This window comes from Mandrillus leucophaeus, unplaced genomic scaffold (genome assembly GCF_000951045.1).
Source record: "Mandrillus leucophaeus isolate KB7577 unplaced genomic scaffold, Mleu.le_1.0 Scaffold770, whole genome shotgun sequence".
Lineage (NCBI taxonomy): Eukaryota > Metazoa > Chordata > Mammalia > Primates > Cercopithecidae > Mandrillus > Mandrillus leucophaeus.
In genome coordinates, this window is record NW_012108364.1 from 690,638 (window position 1) to 715,341 (window position 24,704).

General features: G+C 37.9%; 1 protein-coding gene across 3 annotated transcripts in view; it reads left to right on the forward strand.

Moving 5' to 3' along the window:
* RGS22 (regulator of G-protein signaling 22) overlaps nt 1–24,704 on the forward strand; it is a 170,060-nt gene that overhangs the window by 101,951 nt on the left and 43,405 nt on the right. For all 3 annotated transcript variants that reach the window (XM_011966731.1, XM_011966733.1, XM_011966732.1), the window contains 2 exons: nt 21,034–21,228; nt 23,518–23,610. In XM_011966731.1, the coding sequence (XP_011822121.1) occupies nt 21,034–21,228; nt 23,518–23,610 (288 nt within the window). The remainder of the gene's footprint in view (nt 1–21,033; nt 21,229–23,517; nt 23,611–24,704) is intronic.

Consider the following 24,704-nt stretch of genomic DNA (forward strand, 5'->3'; position numbering starts at 1 on the left):
TACAGGCATGCACCACCATGCCTGGCAAATTTTTTGTATTTTTAGTAGAGATGGGGTTTCACCATGTTGGTCAGGCTGGTCTTGAACTCCTGACCTCATGTGATCCGTGTGCCTTGGCCTCCCAAAATGCTGGGATTACAGGCGTGAGCCACCATGGTTTCTTTTTTGATGTCTTTAATCATTTTAAACATGTGTTATAGTTTGTAGCTTCTGTCATAACAGTATTATCACAAAATTTGTGACTTAAAGCAACACACATTATTATCTCATAGTTTATGTAGGTCAGGATTCTGGACACAGCTTTGCTGGGTTCTCTGTAAGGTCTCAGCCAGGGCTAGTATCTCATCTGGGGCTCGACTGGGGAAGGATCTGCTTCAGTGTTCACATGGTTGTTAGCAATATTCAGTTTCTAGCATCAGAATTGGATTGGACATCAGGGTAACACATCGTTAGACTGATGGCCTCAGATTTTTGTTGGCAGTCAGCTAGAGGCCACCCTTAGTTCTGTGTCATATGGCCCTCTCCATATGGCAGCCCACAATGTGGCAGTTTGCTTCTCTAAACCAGCAAAGGGGAGAGTTTCTTAGCAAGACAGGCATTGCTATCTTATGTAATGTTACCATATACATGTAATCACATACAAATAATCACCATTGCTATATTCTCTTGATTAGAAGCAGCGACATGTTATGCCCATACTTGGTGGTAGAGGGTTATGAAAAGGTATGAATACCAGGAGATACTGTTTTCATGGGGGCCACCCTAGAGCCTGGCTGCTATAGTATTCAATAATTCTGTAATTTGTAGTTCTTGGAAGAACTAATTCTGCTATTTATTAGTTCTGCTGACATGGTGGATTCTTTTCTGATGTGTTTTGTAATTTTGAATTATGAGCTCTTTAGTGGGTTTTTTTAATCTATGCTCTTTCTGGTAGGCACATTTTGTAATCATTTCCAAGATGAGAAATTAGCCAAGTATAAACTTGAACATGAAGCCCACATAATAGTAAACTCACGATAGCGAATTCTCAGGAGATATGTTGTTTTCTTTCTTTTACAAAAAGCCTAGGCCAATAGAAGCAAGGCTTTTTTTTTTTTTTTTTTTTTTTTTTTTCCTTTTTGTCTCCTAGGTTTAGTAGGTATGAAGAAGCTTGCTTTTCTGGTACTTACTATGGGCATTAAATAAGGGAACATGTGACTGCTTCTTGCAGAGATTTCCTTTTCTGGTATCTTGGCAGCCTAGATTACCTGAAAACTCTTCATCTAAAAAATACCTGGAAATGCCGGCTAAAATATAACAAATGTGCTTTTAAGTGCATGGCCGAGATAGTAAGGTACATCACCAGGGACCATGGTTAAGAAGTGTACTGAGAACCAGAGTGAAAAGCATGAGCTGACAATGGGACTGTCATGGATAAACCAAGAGTGTGGGTTATAAGAGCCACAAGGTACAGACAAGGCCCTGGGCCCTTAGAGGCGAAAAGTGACACTAAGACCCCTTACATCTACCAAGGCCTATGAGGGGTTATACACAAGGTGAAATGTGGAGTGAAAAAAAGACTATATATATATATTTATAAAATTTATTTTTAATATATATTTTACAAGATCATATACAGGTGGAACAGAGCACTAAATGGAATAAACAGTATTATTAGGGTCAATATTTAAGGTTCTATCAATTACCTGTATAATGAGGAAGGAAAATGGGAATTTGAAGAAACTAGAGTGGATATACAGTTCCACAATATAACTTAAATTAAAATATAGTACATTAGGCCAGGCGTGATGGCTCATGCCTATAATCCCAATACTTTGGGAGGCCGAGGTAGGTGGATCAACTGAGGTCAGGAGATCGAGACCAGCCTGGCCAACATGGTGAAACCCCATCTCTACTAAAACTACAAAAATTAGCCAGATGTGGTGGTGCATGCCTGTATTCCCAGTTACTCGGGAGGCTGAGACAGGAGAATCACTTGAACCAGGAGACGGAGGTTGCAGTGAGCTGAGATCATGCCACTGCACTCCAGCCTGGGCAACAGAATGAGACTCTGTCTCAAAATAAATAAATAAATAATTAAAATGAAATAAAATATACTACATTGAATCACAACCTTTTAAGAATCTCCTTTATAATATTCAGTTACTTATTAATGAACATTCACTGAGAAACCTGCTATGTGCCAAGTAATGTTCTGTGGATAGAAAGATGATTAGGACAAAGTTCTTGACTTAGAAGCTTCACTCTCTAGTGGGGGAAGGAGATAATTACTGAAACACTTCAGTCATATTTAAAACAGATAATAATGTTTCTCTCTTTTTTTTTTTTTTTTTTTTTGAGACAAGGTCATGTTTCTCTGTCACCTAAGCTGGAGAGCAGTGGCTCACGATCACGGCTCACTGCATCCTCAACCTCCTGGGCTCAAAGCGATTCTACTACCTCGGTGCCCCCTATGATTCCCCTAGTAGCTGATACTACAGACACATCACCAGCCCCAGCTAATGTTTTGTAGAGACAGGGTCTCACATGTTGCCCAGGCTTGTCTTGAATTCTTGCACTCAAGCAGTCCTCCCACCTCAGCCTCCCAAAATGTTGGGATTACAGTCATGAGCCACCATGCCCAACCAGGTAATAACCTCTTAACTGATAATGAAATTATTTCTCTCTTTGCTGGCAGAAAACAGTTGGTTATTGTTTTGTTTTCTTTTTAAGTCATCAGCTTCTTTTCAAATACCTTTTTCAAATAAGGGAACTGTTTCCTTTTTTCTCATTTTTGAGCCAAAAGCTGCTGTCCTTTAGTCTTATGCTTCATAGGACACTGTCCTATTTTATTCAGATTAACTTCAGAATCAATTTTACATCTTTCTGGTATCTTCAGCCATAGCCAAATGAAACTTTAACATTTGCAAGTCCTGCTGCTGACATCTCCACCCAATGATATGACAGCTTGAAAATACCCTGCTGTAATGCTCTAGTGAGAGACTCCTGTTTTTTCTCCTTCTATTTCTATGAAGAAGTCACTTGATGGGTCCCTTGCCCAATAAGACTTCTACTATTTACCCAGGGTTTATAGTACTGTTGCCCGTTTACTCTTGTGTTTGCAAAATTTCACAAGAGAAAAAGAAAACACAAAAGCTGAGTCAGTGAATGTCACCAGATCTGTGTTGTGCATTGATGTTTTTAGGAAGCCCATAAGTTGTGATGTAATTGTAATGCAGAATTCATTAAATTATTTAGTAATTATTTATTGCTATCATTATCCTCTCTGGCCCTAGGTCATTTCAGTCTCCTATTAGGTGATTTGAGACACACTGTGGATCCAAATGATGTTCATACGAGGTTGTGCATTGTAGCCCTGCCTTAAGGTTCTCTGAGTATGTCTATGTATTTGTCCCCTTTGCTCCTGCTTTTATAGTGTACAAACTAGTAAATCAATATAAACTGAATAGCAGTTAGACCAGCAATTAGGAGCACATATTTTTCCTAGCCTAAACATGTTATTGCTATTTCCGCAAACATTTACCAAACACCTACTATACCCTATGCTGTGATTGGTGCTGAAAACACCTTGGTGAACAAAGCACAGGGGCAGCCCCCCAAGCATTCTTTCTATCAAGGGTCAAGAATGTGCTTTCTTTTGCCTACTTTTCCAGAGAACCCTAGAAAGATTGAGAGAGAAAAAAACAGATAAGACCATGTAGCTCCTCCCCCATAAAATTTGCATTGTTCTTACAGTGTTTTCCAGTGAAGTCTGAGGTAACACCCAAAACCTTGGGTGTAATCACAAATTCCTTTGGAAAAACTTTATGGCATAAGAGGGGCAGTGTTGAAGATTTTTCTCTGATAATCAGCTTTATTTTCCCTTTGCTCACTGTCATCCATTACCTTAATTGTTTAGCTCCTCTCTTTACTTGGCATTTACAGGACCTAAATACTTCAGGGTGGTCCTGACATTTTCATTAAAGTGTCACGAGCTAAGTTCTCCTTCTCTAGGCCGATGGTGTATTTTCAGGTGCACCAACAGAGCTCATTATTTCTCTACTCAGCAGCAGCATTAAGAATCAAGCTCTGTTTTCTAAAAGATGAATGGGCATAGGTGAGGGGTGAGGTTGGCTGGCGATTCAATGTAGAAAATCATGTACCTCTTTATAGCTTTATGGTAAATTTTGGTGTCTTCACAATTAGGTTGTTTCTGGAGTACTGGGCAATTACTATTCAGGCTTTGTTACATTATTTGTTTTTGTTACCAGAGAGATGGTGTCCCAATTAGCGGTCAGGCTTGGATTCCTGAACACTGTGAATCACTGAGCACAGAATCAGCAGGGTTCTCGTGTTGCATCGCATTTTGTCATGTTTGCTAGTGAAGTGGATTCAGGAAGAACAAGCACAGCAGCCAGCTTTCTGGCTTGTAGCTACCCACTCATCCCCCACTTCCTGATGTTTACACCAGTTACCCATAGAGTCTTAAGATTTTTGAATACCATAGGTTTATAGACCAAAAAACGATCTCTAAAGATCCTTATTTATTTATTTATTTTTAGATCCTCTTTTAATCCTCTTGTTTCCAGAAAAGCGAACACCCGAACTTCTCTGAACCACCAATATCTATTATACCTGACATTTCTTTAATGTTTCTGTTAGGTTCTGTGGTAATAACTTTATATGGATAATTTTATTTAATTCTAGACAATCCTAAGGGGTAGATTGGTATCTTTATTTTATAGCTTTGGAAACTGAGACTTAGGGAAGTTGAATGCTTTCCTAATGCCATCCGTTTAGCAATTGGTGAACTTGGAATTAGTACCAACTATTCTGACTCCAGACCCTGTACTCTTAACTTCTAAGCCATTGCTTTCTTATTATTATCTCTAGAAGAAAGAGTATCTGTTTTTCACCTTGTTTAATCTTTCACTTTAATATCTTCAACTATCTTTATGAACATTAAATGTCAAATATCACCTTTAATGTTTTTTTCTCCACAAAACTGTAGGTCCATGAAGACATTCTGCTCTGTTTAGCTTGTATGCTCAGGATTGAAGGTGCCATATAAAAGGTGCTGTGATAGGTATTGAAAAATTCATGAACTCATTGGCATGTTTATATTCTTAACAACATATTATAAACCTAATTAAAGATAGTCATTGATTATTTGGAAATGACAGCCAGCCGAGCATTTTTATTTCTTTAAGAAAAATTTTATGTGAAAACAGTTTAATGAGCCCCCATATACCTTCACTCAGCTTCAGCAATTATCAACATTCTGTCTTTCCAGTTTACTCTTAATAAGGAGCTCTTGGCTGGGTGTGGTGGCTCACGCCTGTAATCCCAGCACTTTAGAAGGCCAAGGTGGGCAGATCCGAGGTCAGGAGTTCGACACCAGCTTGGCCAACATAGTGAAACCCATCTCTACTAAAAATACAAAAACTAGCCGGATGTGGTGGCACGCACCTATAATCCCAGCTACTCGGTGGGCTGAGGCAGGAGAAGTGCTTGAACCCGGGAGGTGGAGGTTGCAGTGAGCCAAGATCGCGCCACTGCACTCCAGCCTGGGCAACAGAGCGACTCTTCCTTGGAAAAATACAAAAAACAACAACAAAAATGGGAGCTCTTAAAAAATTGCATTGGAGCAGCAATGCAATCTCCCTGTCCCCTCCCACTTCACCCAAGGAACCTAAAAATATAGTTGCTTTTTGCAATTTAAACTAGGAAATGAATGTGTAATAAATCAGAACAGATATGAGCAGCCGTCTAGAGACAGAAGGGCTTCACAGGCCTGCAAGATTTGTAATGAAGATGCCAGCACATGTAAAGAAAGAATTTTCCAAGTCAGGAATAGTGGCTCACACCTGTAATCCCAGCATTTGGGAGGCTGAGGTGGGAAGATCACTTGACCCCAGGAGTTCAAGATCAGCATGAACAACGTAGTGAGACCCTATTTCTACAAAAAAATTTTTAAAATTAGCCAGGTATGGTGGTCCATGCTTGTAGTCCCAGCTAGTTGGGAGGCTGAAACAGGAAGATCACTTGAGCCCAGGAATTGGAGGCTACAGTGAGCTATGATTGCACCAGTGTACTCCAGCTGCAGTCCGGCATGGGTGACAGAGTGAGACCCTAGCTCTTAAAAAAGAAAAAGAAAGAACGTCTCACTCATGAAGAGACATTGTTTGGCAGTGGCATCCCGGAAGGTGTAGTGTCTCAGAGGCAGACCTTGACATGCTCTTGAAGAGCTGTCCTGAGCTGTCTGCTCCTTGCATCTAGTCAGCTTGATAGATCTTGAAGGAGGGAATATTCACAGGGCTCATACAGTTACCTTCACTTATTCTGACCATGTAAACTTGTTTTCCAAGGTTGTGTGCTGGTAAACATAGACCTACAACCTTAATGATGGTTGATTTTCTCATTTTTCATTGTAAAGCAATCACTTGATACTCTGGTTTCATGTATCAGTCTTGTGTGCTTTGTTAGCATAGATTATTATACTGGTGAAACAGGTTTTTTTGTTTTTTTTTTTTTCCTCAAGCCAGAAATTTTAATATAATCATGTTTTTTAAATTGAATTATTTATCTCAGCATTTTGGGAGGCCGAGGCAGGTAGATCACTTGAGCCCAGGAGTTTGAGACCAGCCTGGGCAGCATAGCAAAACCCTCTCTCTACAAAAAAATAGAAAAATTAGCCTGGTGTGGTGGTGTGCACCTGTAGTCCCAGCTACTCGGGAGGCTAGGCTTGAGCCTGGGAGGTGGGGGTTGCAGTCAGCTGAGACTGTGCCACTGCACTCCAACCTGGGTGACATAGTGAGACCCTGTTTCAAAATAAATAAATAAAGAAATAAAGAATTTTTTTGGTTCACTGATTTCCAAGAAATTATTTATTAATAGAAGTTAAATAATTCCATTAGTTTAAATGTATATCTTGCTTTTGTCAGTGAAAGGTTTTTTAAAATACAAATCCAAAAATTTATAAAATAAAACCTTTATTTGTTCCTTAGGTTGCCTTAAACTATATAGTAATAACTTTTTCTTTCTGTGTGCTTGTTTATTTTATTTCATCATGCACTCAATTGATTTTGCTTAAAATGTCTTAAGCAATGACCCAAATCTATCTTAAAAGCCTAGCTTTTTTTTTGTTCCTGGTTTGTTCTCATCTTTTCTTAACACATTCTATTTTCCCCTTCTGATTTTTTATTCTGTCCCAAACTTTTCAAATTGTTTTACTTTTTTATCCTATTGGCATTTTCTTAGGCTCTCATTTGCTTTGAATTCTTTTTAGTAGGGTCTAAGCAATTGACAAAAATTCTAGTTTGTCATCATTATCTTTTTTTGTACAAGTCCATCTTGTGTTGAAGTAGTTTGCCTCTTGGTATCAAGATGTTGCAATCCTTAGATCCCATCTTTAAGATTCCTAGTTGAAAAATCCAAGGTCCTTCACATGAAAATCCATCTGTGGAAAGCTCCATCTGTAATTTATTCCCTCTCGGCATAGCTCCTCAGTAATGTTTTTGAGCTCCTAGTGGGATGTGAGAGGTCATTAGAAATCATCATTTTTTCCTCTTTTGCAGAAAAAAAGGTTGGATTGCTTGAACTTGCTTGTTATTTTCTTTTTCTGCCTCATATGAACTCAGATAATAATGTCCTATGCCTGCTAGAGCTGTGAATCGTTATGAAAACAGACTTCTCTTTTTGCTGAAGTAAATATTTTGTGATTTCTGAAAGTATCCTGTATCACGGCATTTATATTTCTTTTATAAACACCTCTGGGGACTCTTTTTTTCATTTTTCACCCTTAGCTTCCGGGAGTACAGTTCATCTCATTGCTTTATATGAACTCCAAGCATAGAGTTATTGAGCCCAGTTGAGCAGATCCCATGTTACTTTGCTATTTGCCATCACTTACAGCAATATGGTTTTTTTGTTGTTGTTACAGTTTAGTGGACATCTGTTCTGTTGTGTTTAAGATGATCTGTGAAGTGATTTTGGTTTCTTTGGGGTCCAGACACTGAATCAAGATCCATTAGTACCATTTCTATTTCTCATAATGCTTTAATGTTTCTTCTTCAAATATGTTCTTTGTACTTTCTCATCAGGCCAAGCTAATACTTTCTCATCAGGCCCACTAAACTGATTAATTTATCAGGCTGAAGATAAATGTAATACTTGAAACTTAGTTTTGACCTTTTCTAAATAAGGACTACTCAGAATGTAAACAAACAATTTTAAAGAAAAGCTGTTTACCCTCCTCTTCTGGTTCAGCTTTACTCTTAACTATTAACAGGGCCTTTACTGTATATATTTTTTAAATGGATGTCTGTTAAACAGAGTATGTAAGTAAACTGTGTTATAAATTGGCATAATCTGGTATGACTTGGTATATACTGGTATGTAGCTTTGCTGCCAGTAAATATTTGAAGTAGCTGGTGTCATTTGTTTTTTCCTACTTTATTTCTCTTTCTTTAATGATCATGATAGGAAGAGAAGTATATTTGCCTTATAATCAGTGCTATGATGACAAATGTTCAACAACCAGATCTCTAGGGGAAAAAGCAGCTCCGATTTGTAGCATTTGCTGATCTCTGGATATAAATACTCTCACCATGGATGATTTCAAGCTGCCAACATGACGTCACTGAATGCAGAGTTGGGAAGAGATGTGCAGTAGCACCCCATCATACAATATTTCCCCCATACAGATACACCTCAAGACCACGGGTAATATTAATGGCAAAACAGTAAAATCAACAGGAAATAATGAGTTTTGAGTAGTCGTTATTTTTGTTTTTAATATAACTTCTTTTTTTCCTGAGGCCTCTGGACTGGACTGAATCATAATTTCTTTAATTGTAAGTTTATGTGATTTAATTTTTGGTAATGACAGAGTTTAACAACTGACTCACAAAATTCCTGAATATTTATGAATCGGCTCTTGTGAGCTGGTACAAGCTGGCTCCAGTAGACCATTGCTTATAAGGGAGGAAGAGAAGTAATAACAAGAAAAGCATCACTGTGAATCCTCTCCATTTTTTCTCTAATGTTACAGCTGGAGACCCTGACTCTTCACCTTTAAAAAGTTTCTTCCACCTTTTGGAGACTACTTATGAACCACGCACACTTACCAAAGAAGGCACATCATCTCTCCTCCAGAATCACCAGGTCCTGCAGTTTACTGTGAACTTCATGAAGGAGCTTATAAAAAAGCTTTGTATATTTCAGTAGCCAAAGGCTTTTTCTTCTTTTGTCTTTAGAGTGTATGAAATAGTGCCTTGGCTTTTGTGGAATATCTCTTTTTCCCAGGGGCTGGCTAAGTCTTTGCTGATACCACGCTGTCAGTCCATCAGGCAGAACCCTAGTGCTACCTGATGGTAAGTAGAAGAAAATTGCGGCTGGGAGCGGTGGCTCATGCCTGTAATCCCAGCACTTTGGGAGGCCGAGGCGGGCAGATCACCTGAAGTCAGGAGTTAGAGACCAGCCTGACCAACATGGAGAAACTTCGTTGCTACTAAAAATACAAAATTAGCTGGACATGGTGGCAGGTGCCTGTAATTCCAGCTACTCAGGAGGCTGAGGCAGGAGAATCGCTTGAACATCGGAGGCGGAGGTTGCGGTGAGCCAAGATTGCACCATTGCACTCCAGCCTGGGCAACAAGAGTGAAACTCCGTCTTAAAAAAAAAAAAAAAAAAAGTAAAAGAAAGAAAGAACATTTTTTTGCGACAGCAGATGACTTTGGCTTTATAGTTTGTATACTGTCTTGGTGAGCATCTTGGAAAATTACTAGAAGAATGTGAAAGATATATATTAAAATGCCTTCTGCTGCCTTACTAATTACATGATTAGAATTCCCTCCTTTACTTTTGTAGTCAAGTAAGGGGTCTAAAAAAATGAACTTGTTAGTGATACAAAATGCTGAAGCATGAACGTTTTCTCCTAATCTCTGGAATACTATATTGGAAGTCTACTTTTAAAATGTCACCAATTTTAGTTAATCTGGTAATATGCTTTACGAGATGTGCTGTCAACTAGTATTAAGATCTCACAATATATAGGTTTTGAATACATTTTATTCTTCATGTACTGAGGGACTCATTTTAAGTCATACAGTTCCAAAGTTTTACGTTTCTTACTTCCAGTCCTGGCCTGGTGGTGACAGCAGAACATCATGTAATCAGTGTTACCAGGCAATCGTAGCAAGATACATACACATGATCATTAAAATAAATACATCAAAATGAAGTATGTGAAACTGTTCCATTAACATAACTAACAGCTGAAATGTAACATAACAAATCAACACATGTGTTACAACATTTGGTATTATTTCTGACTTTGCCTTTTAAGGCTGCAGAGAAATTGTTCTTGTTTTCATTGGAACGCAGATAAGTGTCAAGCTGTAGCTCATCAAATGGCCCCTATTTATGGAAAAGATGTCTTCCCAAAGCCTGTGCTCACCTTTGGCACAGTGAGAATACTTTGCTGGGTGCTTCTACAGTATGCTAGTTGGAATCTAATCCCATAGCTGTCATCATTTAGCCTTTGATACAAAGAGAAATCCAAATAGTACAGACAATTGTGGAAAGTATTTCCTTTTTTTTTTTTTTTTACCTTTTGACATTGTTAAAAACAAGAATAAGTTCAATAAACACACAATTTTCATTTCTCAGGTATGTTTATCTAGACCTTATCATTCAATAAGAAAACATTAATGTGGGAAAAGTAAGCCTGGCATGCATTTTGATACGTTTGAAAGAAGATTGCGATTCACTTCTATCCAAGAATATGCTTATTAACACATAATTTCATAATGATTTTGAAAACTATTAAGTGGTGTGGAAATCTTGCATGAAAAATATCATAGTGTTGGAAAAATATAAATTGCAATGGGAAATGTCATGTTTTAAATCGTTTGAGCTATCTTATATGTATTAATAGTACAATGCAGGTATTATATAGAGGATATTGTCTCTAATTAATGAAGCAACTGAGATTTCCTTGAAGAGGCAAACAGGAATATTTGTTCACTTCTTCCCCCAGTAATGTCAGCAAACTAATATGTATTAAAAATAAATTAAACATTGTTCTTCATTTTAACACCATTTAGAAAGCAAAACATTAATCAAAATACGGCTTTTCTTCCCCTGCTATTTTGTGTGTGTGTGTGTGTGTCTTCATTTATCCTAATTTTTTTCTCCATTTTTTTTTCTGCTTTCCAGTTCAGCTATTCTGTCTCACGGTATCCATCCTACATCTTTTTTTCTTGCTAGTCTTGTTAACTCTCGGGTAATACTGACAGTTTAGTTAGGCAAGAAAATTAACTCCCAGAATTTCAAGACTGTAAAAGATTTTTTAGGGGCAGGCATTACTATTTTTTCTTTTTTTTGTTGATACAGATGCCAAGAAAGTGAGTCACAGGCACAGGTGTAGAGAGGTGCAGGGCAAGCAGTGCATTGTGCATTTCCTGATTACATAACCTTTGAGTGTCTCCAGGAGAGATGAGGCTTAGAGTCATGTTGTGTGCAGTGCCAGGCACTTTGATCACAGACAGGCAGTGCTTGTATCCCTTCTCAAAAACTTTCCTGCTGGGTTGTTAAAGCATCATAGGTTAATGTTTAAATTGGACTCATGTTGGCCACAGCTGTGTGTGAGTGAATCTCTGCTTGAATGTGAATCAGAGTAGCTGACTGGAATATGAAGGGAGCAGTTTCTTCTCTAACATGAGCTGCGTTGTTATTTACTCTGTGGCTAGAAAGGAAGAACTGGGTGGCCAGTAAAAAAAGCAAATGATTTGGATATTTAAACAATGTTTCTAACCCATAATCAGGCTATATGATTTACATATCAAAAAGCATAATCTTTATGTTTCATCTTAAAGTCAATTTATATCAACTTAAAATGATTTTATCATCTTTATAAAGATTTTAAGTGTGTTGTTTAGCTTTTTAAACTTTTGTTTTAGATATACAATTACAATATCTTTTATTTACTAAATATATATATACTCAGTTACCCACTTATAGATTATAACAATCTATAAGTTAGTTATCTATAATCTATAACTTATAGATTATAACAATCTATAAGCTAGTTATCCACTTATAGATTGCCTTGGATTATTAGAAAGACATATTCAGATTTTAGTATCATAATTCAGTTTAAATGTACAATAATTTTACTGTTTGGGCTAACAAAGAATTGACAAACTGAATTCACTTTTCTCATCCTTACTCGTTTAACCGCATGTGTCTCTACCATCCTGGAGAGCTGAGGAACAGCGGAGACAACTTCAACAAAAGACAATAAATGTGTGTAGTGTAGGCTTGGGATGCCATGGATTGGATGACCTCACAAGCCCCTTTTTAATGCTTCCAGTTCTGTGATTTTTCAATAAAGGACAGGGCATAGTGGCTCATGCTTGTAATCCCAGTACTTTGGGAGGCCAAGAGGGAAGGATCACTTGAGCCTAGGAGTTTGAGACCAGCCTGGGCAATATAATGAGACCTTGTCTCTACAAAACATTTTTAAAAAATTAGTGGAGCATGGTGATGAACGTTGACAAAAGGATTGCTTGAGCCCAGGAGGCAGAGGTTGCAGTGAGCGGAGATCAGGCCACTGCCCTTCAGCGTAGGTGACAGAGCAAGCCCCTGTTTAAAAAAAAAAAAAAAAAAAAGACTGGTAAGGAATCAGGGATGTAGGGAGAGTGTATTCTTCTTCTTCTTCTTCTTCTTCTCCTTCTTCCTTCTTCCTTCTTCCTTCTTCTTTCTTCTTTCTTCTTTCTTCTTCTTTCTTCTTCTTCTTTTTTTTTTTGAGACCAAGTCTAGCTCTGTCGTCCAGGCTAGAATGCAGTGGCCCGATCTTGGCTCACTGCAAGCTCTGCCTCCCGGGTTCATGCCATTCTCCTGCCTCAGCCTCCCGAGTAGCTGGGACTATAGGCGCCCACCACCACGCCCAGCTACTTTTTTGTATTTTTAGTAGAGGCAGGGTTTCACCGTGTTAGGTGGGATGGTCTTAATCTCCTGACCTCGTGATCTGCCTGCCTCGGCCTCCCAAAGTGCCGGGATTACAGGCGTGAGCCACCTCGCCCAGCAGGAGACCGTATTATTTTTAAGGATTATGCTGGTTGTCAGATGGGGGGTTGATACTCTTGAACAAAGAGAAATTGTTTGGGTGACAATAATTCAATAAACGTGGTGAGGAAGCAAAAAAATAAAAAGTGGGAGGGCAAATTAATACCTACATTCAGGTGCAATCATTTAGTTCATTTCTTTTTTCTTCCCCTCCCCTCTCTAGTTTGTTTATTTTTAACAGGAAAGTCTGTGAAGTGTCAACCCAAGTTCTAAATTACATATTTCTGGTTTGAGATTTTGGCATTTGAGAACAGCTATTCAATTAATATGGTTGAGAATTATACAAATGTCTGTTTCTTATCATGGAACATCTTCTGCTTTTCTTTGCTTTATTTTCAGCTTTAAATATGTGTCAAGTGTTTCTAGGAGTCTTGTTTTAGAGAAACTTCAGAATTTAACTGATGACAATTAAATATGGAGGAACCATATAATTTATCATCTAAACCCAGATGCTTTTGAGAATTAAACTGTTAATAATTATGCAAAGACAGTAGGCTTAGACCAGAGTAGGGACACATGACTGTCCCAGTGATATAGATCCTAGAGACTGCAGACTATGTAGCTAAATAATATGCATGAACCCCCATGGCTAGGGCAAAATATGAGTGTGAGGTCAGGAAGAAAGGTAGCAGACAGTAACCTGGGAAAGGTCTGGCCTTGCTTGGTCAGAAAACTGAGTTTTATGATGTTTCTTGAGATGGAAGTGATGCTACTTATTTCCTCCTGATATTTTTATATTTGTTTTTGTTAGTTTCTCCTTGTTTCATTGGAGAGATTAAAGTCATAGGATTTGCATTTGAGAATAAAAAAGGCGAGCCCAAGGAACAGTCAAAAATTGTACTATAAATGGGTATTATTAATGAAAACTGGAGGCCAGGCATGGTGGCTCACGCTTGTAATCCCAGAACTTTGGGAGGCCAAGGCAGCCAGATTACTTGAGATCAGGAGTTCAAGACTAGCCTGGCCAACATGGTGAAACCCTGTCTCTACTGAAAATACAAAAATTAGCCTGGGTGGTGGTGCGTGCCTGTAGTCCCAGCTCCTCAGGAGGCTGACACACAAGAATCACTTGAACCTGGCAGGCAGAGGTTGCAGTGAGCTGAGATCACACCACTGCACTCCAACCTGGGTGACAGAGGGAGATTCCATCTCAAGAAGAAAGAAAAGAAAAGAAAAAAAAAGAAAAGAAACCTGGAAACACAGGAGGAAGGGAGAGGCTTTGGAAGTTAGGAAGGGATAATTTGCTATATTATTGAGTCCTTGAGGGTCTGGAAGATATTCATGTGGCTATAACAAGTAGGCTGCTAAAAGCAAAGGTTTTGAGTTCAGGAAAGAAATCTGGTGTAAAGCTATTAGTATTAGTATATGGAGTTCTTCCACATTGATTGTTAAATTTTTGGAGCTAGGTGAAGTCTTTCATTCATCTACTTATTCTAAATTTCACATTATGCCAGATGCTAGGGATACAGTAATAAACAAAGTAGACACAGTCTCTTTGTAGAGTGTAGGGTCCAGTGGGAAAAACATAAAAGTACAGGGTCCATGGGAACACACAGGAAGGATTCTTAAGCCAGACTTCAGGAGCCATGGAAGCTGAGTCTTTAGGATGAATAGAAGCTCAGAGAAAGGCGAAAAGAAGATGAGGGTAGAGAGCATAGAAGCGATAGAGTGCAGAGTACAAAACTCCTGTGAGGGAGTGCTTGCCTCCTGTGAGAAACTGTAGGGGCATGAACTGAGAAGGTGTAATTGAGCATGGAACTTTAGTAAGTGTCATCTTTTAAGGGAGGAATGGAGGAAAAGGAATCAGCAAAGAGCCTGAGAAGCAGCAGAAATTGGCAGGGAGAGAATCAAGAGAAAGGGTTGGCAAAGTCAGAGGAAAGAGAGTAAAGGAGAGAGGAGATAATTATATTATGCAGTATTAAAGCTGCATAAGGGATCAGATTGAATGAAGATTAAGGAAAGAAGCTATTGAATTGGCGATTAGGTGGTTTTTAGTGATCTTTGAGATCATTGTCATTGGCATGGAAGCCAGACTTCCATAGATTGAGGAGTGACTATGGAGACTTGTAGAGAAAGGGAAGAAAGAAGTAGGGTAAGAAGTAGGGAGTAAAACAGAGTCAGGAAAAACATTTTAGAATGAGAAAGGCACTAGATTTCAACAACTTTGTAGCATAAAGAAGCAAATGGAATCAATGGAGAGGTAGATTAAAGAAACAAGGCACTAAGGAAATAGCTGGTGTTGCAGGCTCTGGAGGAACATGGTCGAGTGCACCTGAATGCCTTAGGATTGGAAAGACGTCTTCCTTTGAGACATCAGAGAAACAAAAAGATTTAGAAGAGAGCTCTTGAGAGGAAAGTTGAGGGCATTTATACCAGTGGTTTTTCCCAGTTACGTGGAAGATAAAGTCTACTGAAAGTCAAGAAGTGTAAGAGTACAGTTGGGAGCATTAAATAGGATGGCAGTTTTAAAATGGGAAATGGCATTGATTAGAAATAAGCAAAAATGTAACAAACTTTTTGATTGCAGCGAAGTTTTTTTGAATTTTATTTATAATGGAGTCAGTCATGATGTTTTTATTAGGAACTTGAGGGTAGAGTGGGGAGGAAATAGGGATGTTGGTAAGAGTATAGTTGAAATAATGGACAGTTCTCAGTCCCAATTGTCTAAGAAAGTAAGATAAAGCAGCTGGTGCATGATTTATTTAGAGGACATATTTATTTAGATTGTGCTGAAGGTGAAGAAAAGCTTGGTGAGAGATACAAATAGATGAAAATTATGGTCAGAGAGAGAAAGTTGTTCTATTAATATGGTAAGTGGTAAAATAAAGACAAACTTACCTTGAAGAAAATCATAAAGCAAAGTTTAAGAAGGTAAAAGCCCAAGGCAGTTGGATACAATCATATACTTGACTTCAACAGGGCATCAAGAAGTGTCCACCATAGTATAGATACAGTACTAGACTATCTAAATCACACATAGATGATCTCTTGGAATTGAGGTTAGCACTAAATCTTAAAGATAAAACAGAAAGAGTAAAGGCAAGACAGAGTAAAAGAGAAGGGAAGTAGATTTAGGTGTCCACCAGAGGCTGACAATCCTAACAGCTGTCATTGTTGTCCTAGCCACCATTTCAACTTCTTTCCTACTTTTACCCTCTTCTCTGTTCTCATTTAAAAAAAGAAATCAGGTCAGGTGCGATGGCTCACGCCTGTAATCCCAGCACTTTGGGAGGCCAAGGCAGACAGATCACAAGGTCAGGAGATAGAGACCATCCTGGCTAACATGGTGAAACCGCATCTCTACTAAAAATACAAAAAATTAGCCAAGCGTGTTGGTGGGCACCTGTAGCCCCAGCTACTTGGGAGGCTGAGGCAGGAGAATGGCATGAACCCAAGAGGCAGAGCTTGCAGTGAGCCGAGATCACACCAATGCACTCCAGCCTGGGCGATAAAGCGAGACTCCGTCTCAAAAAAAAAAAAAAAAAATCAAAGGCGTTATCCTGATTTCTATATGAGAACTTTTCTTGTACTAACCAGAATGCTCAACATATGAGAATTTGATATGTAGCACATCAGATCTTTTTAAACTATAGTTTTGAACTGTAAAAGAAAAAAAATATTTAAAAAAAGTATTTCTGCCCTAATTTAGCCTGACTACTGATTTTTAGTGTAAGTAATTTAGGCTGTTAAATTTTCTTTTCTTTGAAGTGAATTTGGAATTATTGGAGCAAATCCTACATTTTTAACTGTTGTTAATTTGATAATTTTAATCTTTAGTTTCATAATTTACCTAAGACATTATTTTTATTAGTTTAGAAAACTCTCTCTCTCTGTTTCTTTCCTTTCTTTCTCTCTCTCTCACTGTCTCTCTCTCTGTCTCTCTCCTCACTCTTGTCACCCAGTCTGGAGTATGATGGCACCATCATATTTCACTGTAATCTCGAACTCCTGGCCTCAAATGATTCTCCCACCTTGGCCTCCCAAAGTGCTGAGATTATGAGAATCAGTTACCACACCCTGCCAGCTTTAAATTCTTGACCTGTGAAATTTCCCTTTCAAATCACTGTTTCGCTTAAAGCCACTCATCTCCCATTTATATACTCAGCAAATATATATTGAATGCCTATTATATTCTGAACTTTAGTATTCTCTTTGAACTACTCTACATGCCCTTCTCCCTTATCTTAATCACTGGTTCTTTGATACTCTACCCTGCAAATTACTGTATCACTACCCTGATTTTGACCTTGTTTGCTTTCCTACGTGTCATGGACCTCACAGTAGATCATTTCAATTGCACTTTAACCAGCACCTTTGATTCTTTTGTTGCTTTAATGTCTATATATATGTGTATGTGTGTGTGTATGTGTGTGTGTGTGTGTGTGTGTATAATTTATATTCTTAACACCATTTATTGCTGTCTCCTATCTTTAAGCTAACTCTTCATTTGGCTTCTGCAGCATTACTCTGACTTGGTTTACCTCTTATCTCTCTGACTTCTGTTTCTCAGGCTCTTTTACTATTTCTTCTGACTTTATTCATTATTATTATTTTATTTTGCAATAAATATTTATTGATATTTACCCATATATTTGTACTTTCCATTGTTTTCTAGTCCATCCTGCTTTTGTCTAGAGCCTCCATTTAATATTTTACCTCTAGAGTCTCCATTTAATATTTCATTTAGGACAGGTCTTCTGCTGATGAAGTTTCTGTTTTTGTCTGTTGATTTATAACATCTATTTTGTTTTTATTTTGGAAAGGTGTTTTTGCTAGACATAGAATTATAGGTTGGCAGTTATTTTCTTTTGGCACATTAAAAACTCGAGACTGGAGTCAATATCTAGTCCATTCCTGCTCTCAGGGTGTTTTGAGAGCTTAGGATGTTTACAGGGACTTCCCCACTGACAGGTCCTGAACTATAATCCTTGTCTCCTAATCATTGCAAGACTTCCAAAAACTCCATTTATAGGTAATTATAAGAATTTTGACTTTTATTATGTGTGAGATGGGAAGCTACTAGAGAGTTTGAGCAGAGGAGTGCTGCACAAATGGATTTTTCTGTCTGCTGTGGTAAGAATAGACTGTGAGAAAGCAAAGAGTAGTCTGGGAAGACTAGTTAAGAGACTATTGCAAAAAAGCAAGCAAGAGGTGAAGGTGGCATGTAATTTCTTGTCTATCTATTGAAATAACTTCCAAACTGCTTCAAATATTGATCTTACTCAAACTATCGTATCCAATAGTGTCACTGCTCAGTTAAAATCCTTACAAGATTCCCCATTATATCTTTAGGTAAAAATTCAAATTCCTTAACAAAGGATAAGAGATCGTATTCATGCTCTGGTTTCTGCCTCCCTTTAAAGTATCTTCTCTTATTCACCTCTTTCCTTTAGCCAGTGTTATCTACTTAAAACCTAAAATCTCTCCATAGGTTTTAAAGCTCCCATAGGCCTCCATGCATTGACCTGTGTTTTGCTTCTGCTTGGGCCATCTTTCATCAACCCTCCTCTATTGTCTGATTATTGACTCCAACTTATCTTTAGAGATTTAGCTTAACAATTATCTTCTGGAGGGCAGGCATGGTGGTTCACACCTGTTAATTCCAGCACTTTGAGATGTCAAGGTGGGCAGATTGCTTGAGCCCAGGAGTTTGAGATCAGCCTGAGCAACATAGCAAGACCCCATCTCTTAAAAAAAAAAAAAAAGAATTATCTTCTCTCTGAAGAGTTTCTAGAATTATTTCCTTCCCTAGTCCAATACATAAATGAGTCTTTTCTAGGGATTTGGAAATTTTAATAAATGTTTATGGCATCTACTGTCTGCCAAGAACAGTTCTAGGAACTGGAGATACACCAGTGAATAAGCTACAGTCTTTGCCTTCAAGGATCTCAGTCTGGAAGAGAAGACACATAAATACATAACTGCATTATAGAGTGATAGGCATAGCAGCAGAAAGTGTGATTATTGAGGGAGAATGTGAGTGAAACTTCCTAGAGGAGGAGAAATCAACGTTGGTTTTTAATTGTTTCAGACGAAGTCTCACTCTGTCGTCAGGCTGGAGTGCAGGGACATGATCTTGGTTCACTGCAACCTCCACCTCCTGGGTTCAAACGATTTTCTTGCCTCAGCCTCCTGAGTAGCTGGGACTACAGGTGCGCACCACCATGCCCAGCTAATTTTTGTATTTTTGGTAGAGATGGGGTTTCATCATGTTGGCCAGGATGGTCTCAATCTCTTGACCTCGTGATCTGCCTGCCTCGGCCTCTCAAAGTGCTGGGATTACAGGTGTGAGTCACTGTGCCCGGCCTCATGTTTGGTTTTAAACTCTAAATTAGTTTATCAAGCAGACAAGGTATGTGGGGTAGTGTAGCCATCCAAGATGGAAGGAACAATATGTGCAATGGTATGAAATGGCAAAACAGCAAGACTTAGGGAAATTATAGAAAATTTGTATTTGAATGTAAAATTTTAAAGATGATTAATGGGAGACGAGCTTAAAAGATCATTGAAGATCTTATTTATAATACATACCTCTCTTATAGCACTTTTCATCCTGTTATAACCATTGATATTCATCTCCATGTCACCACCAAATTGGCTTCTTCAGAATAGGCATTGACTCTTGTTCATTAATCTTTGCATACATAGCACCTAGCCAAGTATCTAAGATGCAGTAGATGGAGTACTCAGTAAATGCTTGTGTTGTTAACATGGACCCTTTACCTCTTTTAACAGATTATTTTAAATAAAGACTATTGCTGTTTGGTACAAACTCATATCTGTATCTGTCTGTTCCGAGTTGGTCTAGATATTATCAGGTTCAAATTCTAAGTATGTGAAATAAAATTGACATAAAGTACAAATTAACTAGAGATTGTTAGTAAACCTTGATTTAAAATGTCCAGTGTGCAAACATTTTTTAAACACAATGTTATTAAATTGCTTCTCAGATATACGTAACTATTATTGAGAGACAGGACAATTAGTAGAATGGAACAGATATTTGTGGCAGGTTTGCTGGAGGTTCTATGTATATCTTTCCATTCACTTTTTTTTTTTTTTGAGATGGAGTTTCACTTTGTCACCCAGGCTGGAGTGCAGTGGCATGATCTTGATCTTGGCTCACTGCAATCTCTGCCACCCGGGTTCAAGCAATTACTACTGCCTCAGCCTCCTGAGTACCTGTAATTACAGGTGTGCACCACCACACCTGGCTACTTCTTGTATTTTTAGTAGCGACGGGGGGTGGGGGGGGCGGTTCACCATATTGGCCAGGCTGGCCTTGACCTCCTGACCTCAAGTGATTCACTCGCCTCGGCCTCCCAAAGTGCTGGGATTACAGGCGTGAGCCACTGCACTTGGCCTCCATTCACTCTTATGCTTTTGTCTTCCACAGCATTGGATACCAGATGGAAAGACTTAATGGCAGAAAGGGATAATTAGCAACAGTCTTAAGAACTCTGCAGCTCAGTTTGGTAGGACAGGTAGTCTGTTGTTTCTCCAAAAGACTAATAGCCAGCTTTTCAGTCCTAGTGTATTCTTCCTCCTGTTTCCAAAAAAAAAGTATTTCAAGCCACTTTGGAAAGTAACACAAATGTGTTAGAAATGTTGTGAACATAAAGGAAGAAAAGAGGCACATAAACTCAAATTTATCGTAATAATACTTAGTGCTTCCTCAGATTTTTGTAATCTGAGAAAAATTGACTAATTACTGATGAAGAAATTGGAAAACAAAAGGAAAAACAAAGTCTTTCAAATAGATGCATTGCTTCGTGTTAAGTAGTTCTACCCATATTTTCAAGAAAAATATCACGTTGGCTTATTTGCCTTCTCTTAGTTTTTAAAAAATGCCTATGCTGAGGTATCTGCTAACCATTGTGGCTTCTCTCAACATCCTCTCCCTTCTTCCCTCTTCTCCTTCAGTATCTTTTTGCCACATACGTTGCTCCTTCTGCCACTCTTGACATTGGACTCCAACAGGAAAAGAAAAAAGAAATTTATATGAAAATACAGCCACCATTTGAAGACCTTTTTGACACAGCAGAGGAATATATCCTTCTCCTCCTTCTTGAACCATGGACAAAGATGGTAAAATCGGACCAAATTGCTTATAAAAAGGTACTGTGCCACTGATAAATTGAGTGTGAAACCATTCAGGTTTACTACAATACTCACACCTGTAATCCCAGCACTTTGGGAGGCGAAGGCGGGTGGATCACCTGAGGTCAGGAGTTCAAGACCAGCCTAGCCAACGTGGTGAAAACCTGTCTCTACTAAAAATACAAAAATTAGCTGGGTGTGGTGGCGGGTGCCTGTAATCCCAGCTACGTGGGAGTCTGAGGCAGGAGAATTGCTTGAACCTAGGAGGCGGAGGATGCAGTGAGCCGAGATCACATCATTGCACTCTAGCCTGGATGCCAAGAGCAAAACTTGGTCTAAAAAAAATAAAAAAATAAAAAATAAAACTAAAACTAAAAATAAAAAACCGTTAGATTTACTGCCAACGATAAGCAGCATTGTTAACTCACAAGAGAAAAACTGGAAAAGGTCTCATGTGGCCCTAAGATTTAGAGCTAAGATTTGGGTAGCCTCAAAATTTGGGCAGGGAAAGTATTTACCCACTTGATTTTTTTATTTTTTTTATTTTTTTGAGATGGAGTCTCGCTCTGTTGCCCAGGCTGGAGTGCAGTGGCATCACTTGTTTTTTTGTTTGTTTGTTTGTTTTGTTTTGTTTTTTGCCAGTTTTCTTATTGTTGCCTAATGAAAGACTTTATGTCATTTTTTGCTCTCCGTACAAGTATGTCAGAATAGAGAAATCTGAGTTTTGGTTTCCTGTGAATAAGTAAATATGCCTTTCTTGCTACTTTTCAGTAGTAGCCTTAATTTTGATGAACAGAAACACCTATTTCATTTTATGCTAGATGAGTTTCAGTTACTATCACACGCATGGAAAACATAAACGTTTCATATGTATTGTGGAAAGTAGATCCTCTGACTTTGGTACTTCTATTTTAAAGTACCCCCAGTGTTCATCAGGTCAGACTGCTTGACTGGATACAAGTTTCAACACATCTTTTGTCATCCTGAAAGAGGTCGTTTTAAGCCTCAATGCTTGAGTATTTTCATTATTTTATTAATGGGTGGAGGCCATTTATTTAAATATTTATTTTGAATCACAAATTAAAACCATCTATCTATACTTTTTATATTAAGTTAATGCATGTACTGTGTACCTGAGGTCATTTCAGGTGGAACTCTGCTGCCTTTGCATTGTTATTCTTTGTTCATATCTCCTCAACAACTTCTTAGATTGTCATACAAAATTAATACCAAAACACCTTGGATAGAGTTACCTTATTGGATCGTGACTGAAACAACTGTTATGGTTTACTAAGTTCAATGACCAAAATAATTAGATTTCTCTTTGTCCTGAAAAATTAGCATAGCATCCTTTGTATTACAAAAATGCATTTATTACAGTAGGAAAATTTGGATATCAGATGAAGTTTAAAAAAATTCTTTTCAGTCATTATTTTAAATATACTGTATGCCGTAGAGGATGCAATGGTTTCAAAAAAAAGGTTTGGAATTATAACTAACTTCCCTAAACCAAAATGTTTCAGCATTAGTCGTAATTCTTATAAAATGGATGAAAGAAATTGTACTGTTTTTAGTAGGAGGAAAAATAAATCTCTCTTAATTCTAGAAACTTCCTTCTAGAAGTATGAGGACTTATCTAAAAGCCCAGCTGACTGTATTCTGTAGACTCTTTCCCAAAAAGAATAACGCAGCAGACTACCAAAGCTAGCTATTAAATATAGAAAGTTCTCAGGCAGTTCTTCAGTCAAGCTGGTTTTCCCCTGCAGTAGAGAAATAGAAAATGATCTTGTTCTTCTGACTATATGAAACAGTACGTTACAAACTCTGAAGACAAGCTGCTATGAGGTTTTATTTGATGATTGATGGTCTCCCCTCTTACTACAGCTTTACTACTTAAAGCCTTTGCTCACATACTGATGACAACATGGAGTCTGGTCGTTTCTTGTTTCTGTGAATTATTTGGTTCCTAAAGCTAGTGGCATCTGCTGTCATGACTATTATCATGTTATATTGAATAAAAGTTGGAAATGTGACCAATATATTTGCATTGTTTGTAAGTTTACATTCCTCCAGAAAGCAGGAATGATCTTTGGTGGCACTATATCATTACATAGAAATGTATGCATTTTGTATTGCATCCTTTTGAAGTGTGACCCTGCTGTAGCTAATCTTTTAAACTATGTTATCTTTCTGCTTTTGCTTTGAAAATAATTTGCTTTATTGCCAACTGTATTTGTTTTTCAGCCCACTGTTACTAGCAAATTGTACATTCTCTTGATGTCACAAGCTTTATTTATTTTATTTTAGGTGGAGCTGGTGGAAGAAGCTCGACAGTTAGACTCCACATACTTCAGAAAGCTACAGGCTTTGCATAAAGAGACACTTTCCAAGAAAGCTGGGGTAAGGCAACCTTCCACTTACAAAAACAAACTTTTTATCCTGGAGAGGGTTACCACTTTATGTATTGGGCAGGGGTAGACTGTAGAGTGAGGAGATCATGTATTATAGAGTAGGGGATAGGCAGTTTCATTTTTCTGCTGTTCCTTTGCCTAGCATGCTGCATTTGACAGGTGTTACCTCTTATTGACATATTTGACAAGGGAGCCAGAAAAACAAAGCAGATGAGGTATTTGACAGGGAACCAGGCCACTCGTCTGCCTTGGCTAAGACTAGACATTGGAGCCTTCAACTGTGTTATATTCCTTTGAATGTTATCAGTTATTTTCTATATGGCAGCTGCTCTTTCTATTTGTTGTCAGGTTACAAAGGAGTTAAATTAAGTTTTCTAAACAGAAAAGAAACTGTTGTGTGACAGCAATAGGGAAATCAATAAAGAAAAAATATGGGGAGGAATTTAGGAAGATGGTAAAAAGATCATAGGATTGACCAGGGTATTAAAGTGTTACTTTGATTCATAAAGTTGCATCTTTTGGATTGGCTAAGTAAACATAATAAATCCTTAAAGCCATAAAATTAAATTTATGCATCTACATAAAAATGACAGTTAATTGACCTGGAAAATGTTTAAGATATATTAAAATTTTTATAACAGAAACACTGGTATGGTATGATCCTGTTTATGTAAAATTATATATGTGTTTCTGCATGTATCCATATGTATAAAAAGAAATATCTGAAAAGACACTCACCAAAATATTAAAGATAATGCTGAGTGGTAAGGTTTCAGGTGATTTTTTTAAAACTTTCTTCTTTGTGCCTATCTGAAATTTTTATTCTTATCCAGAAGTTATCTATTTGATACACTAATACTGTCTTGCAAAGGATACATAAAAATCCATAAAGGTAGCATGATATAAGGTTGTATTGTAAACTCTATGAACTAAACTTTATAACACTATCCACACTCCTTCTACATAAGGAAAATTAATTTTTAAAACATTGGTAGCTTATCTCATGGATCCTTTATAAAAACAAATAGGGAGATGAATTAGTTATGTAAGGAATTGTATAAGGAAGGGCCTTTCAAAGAATAA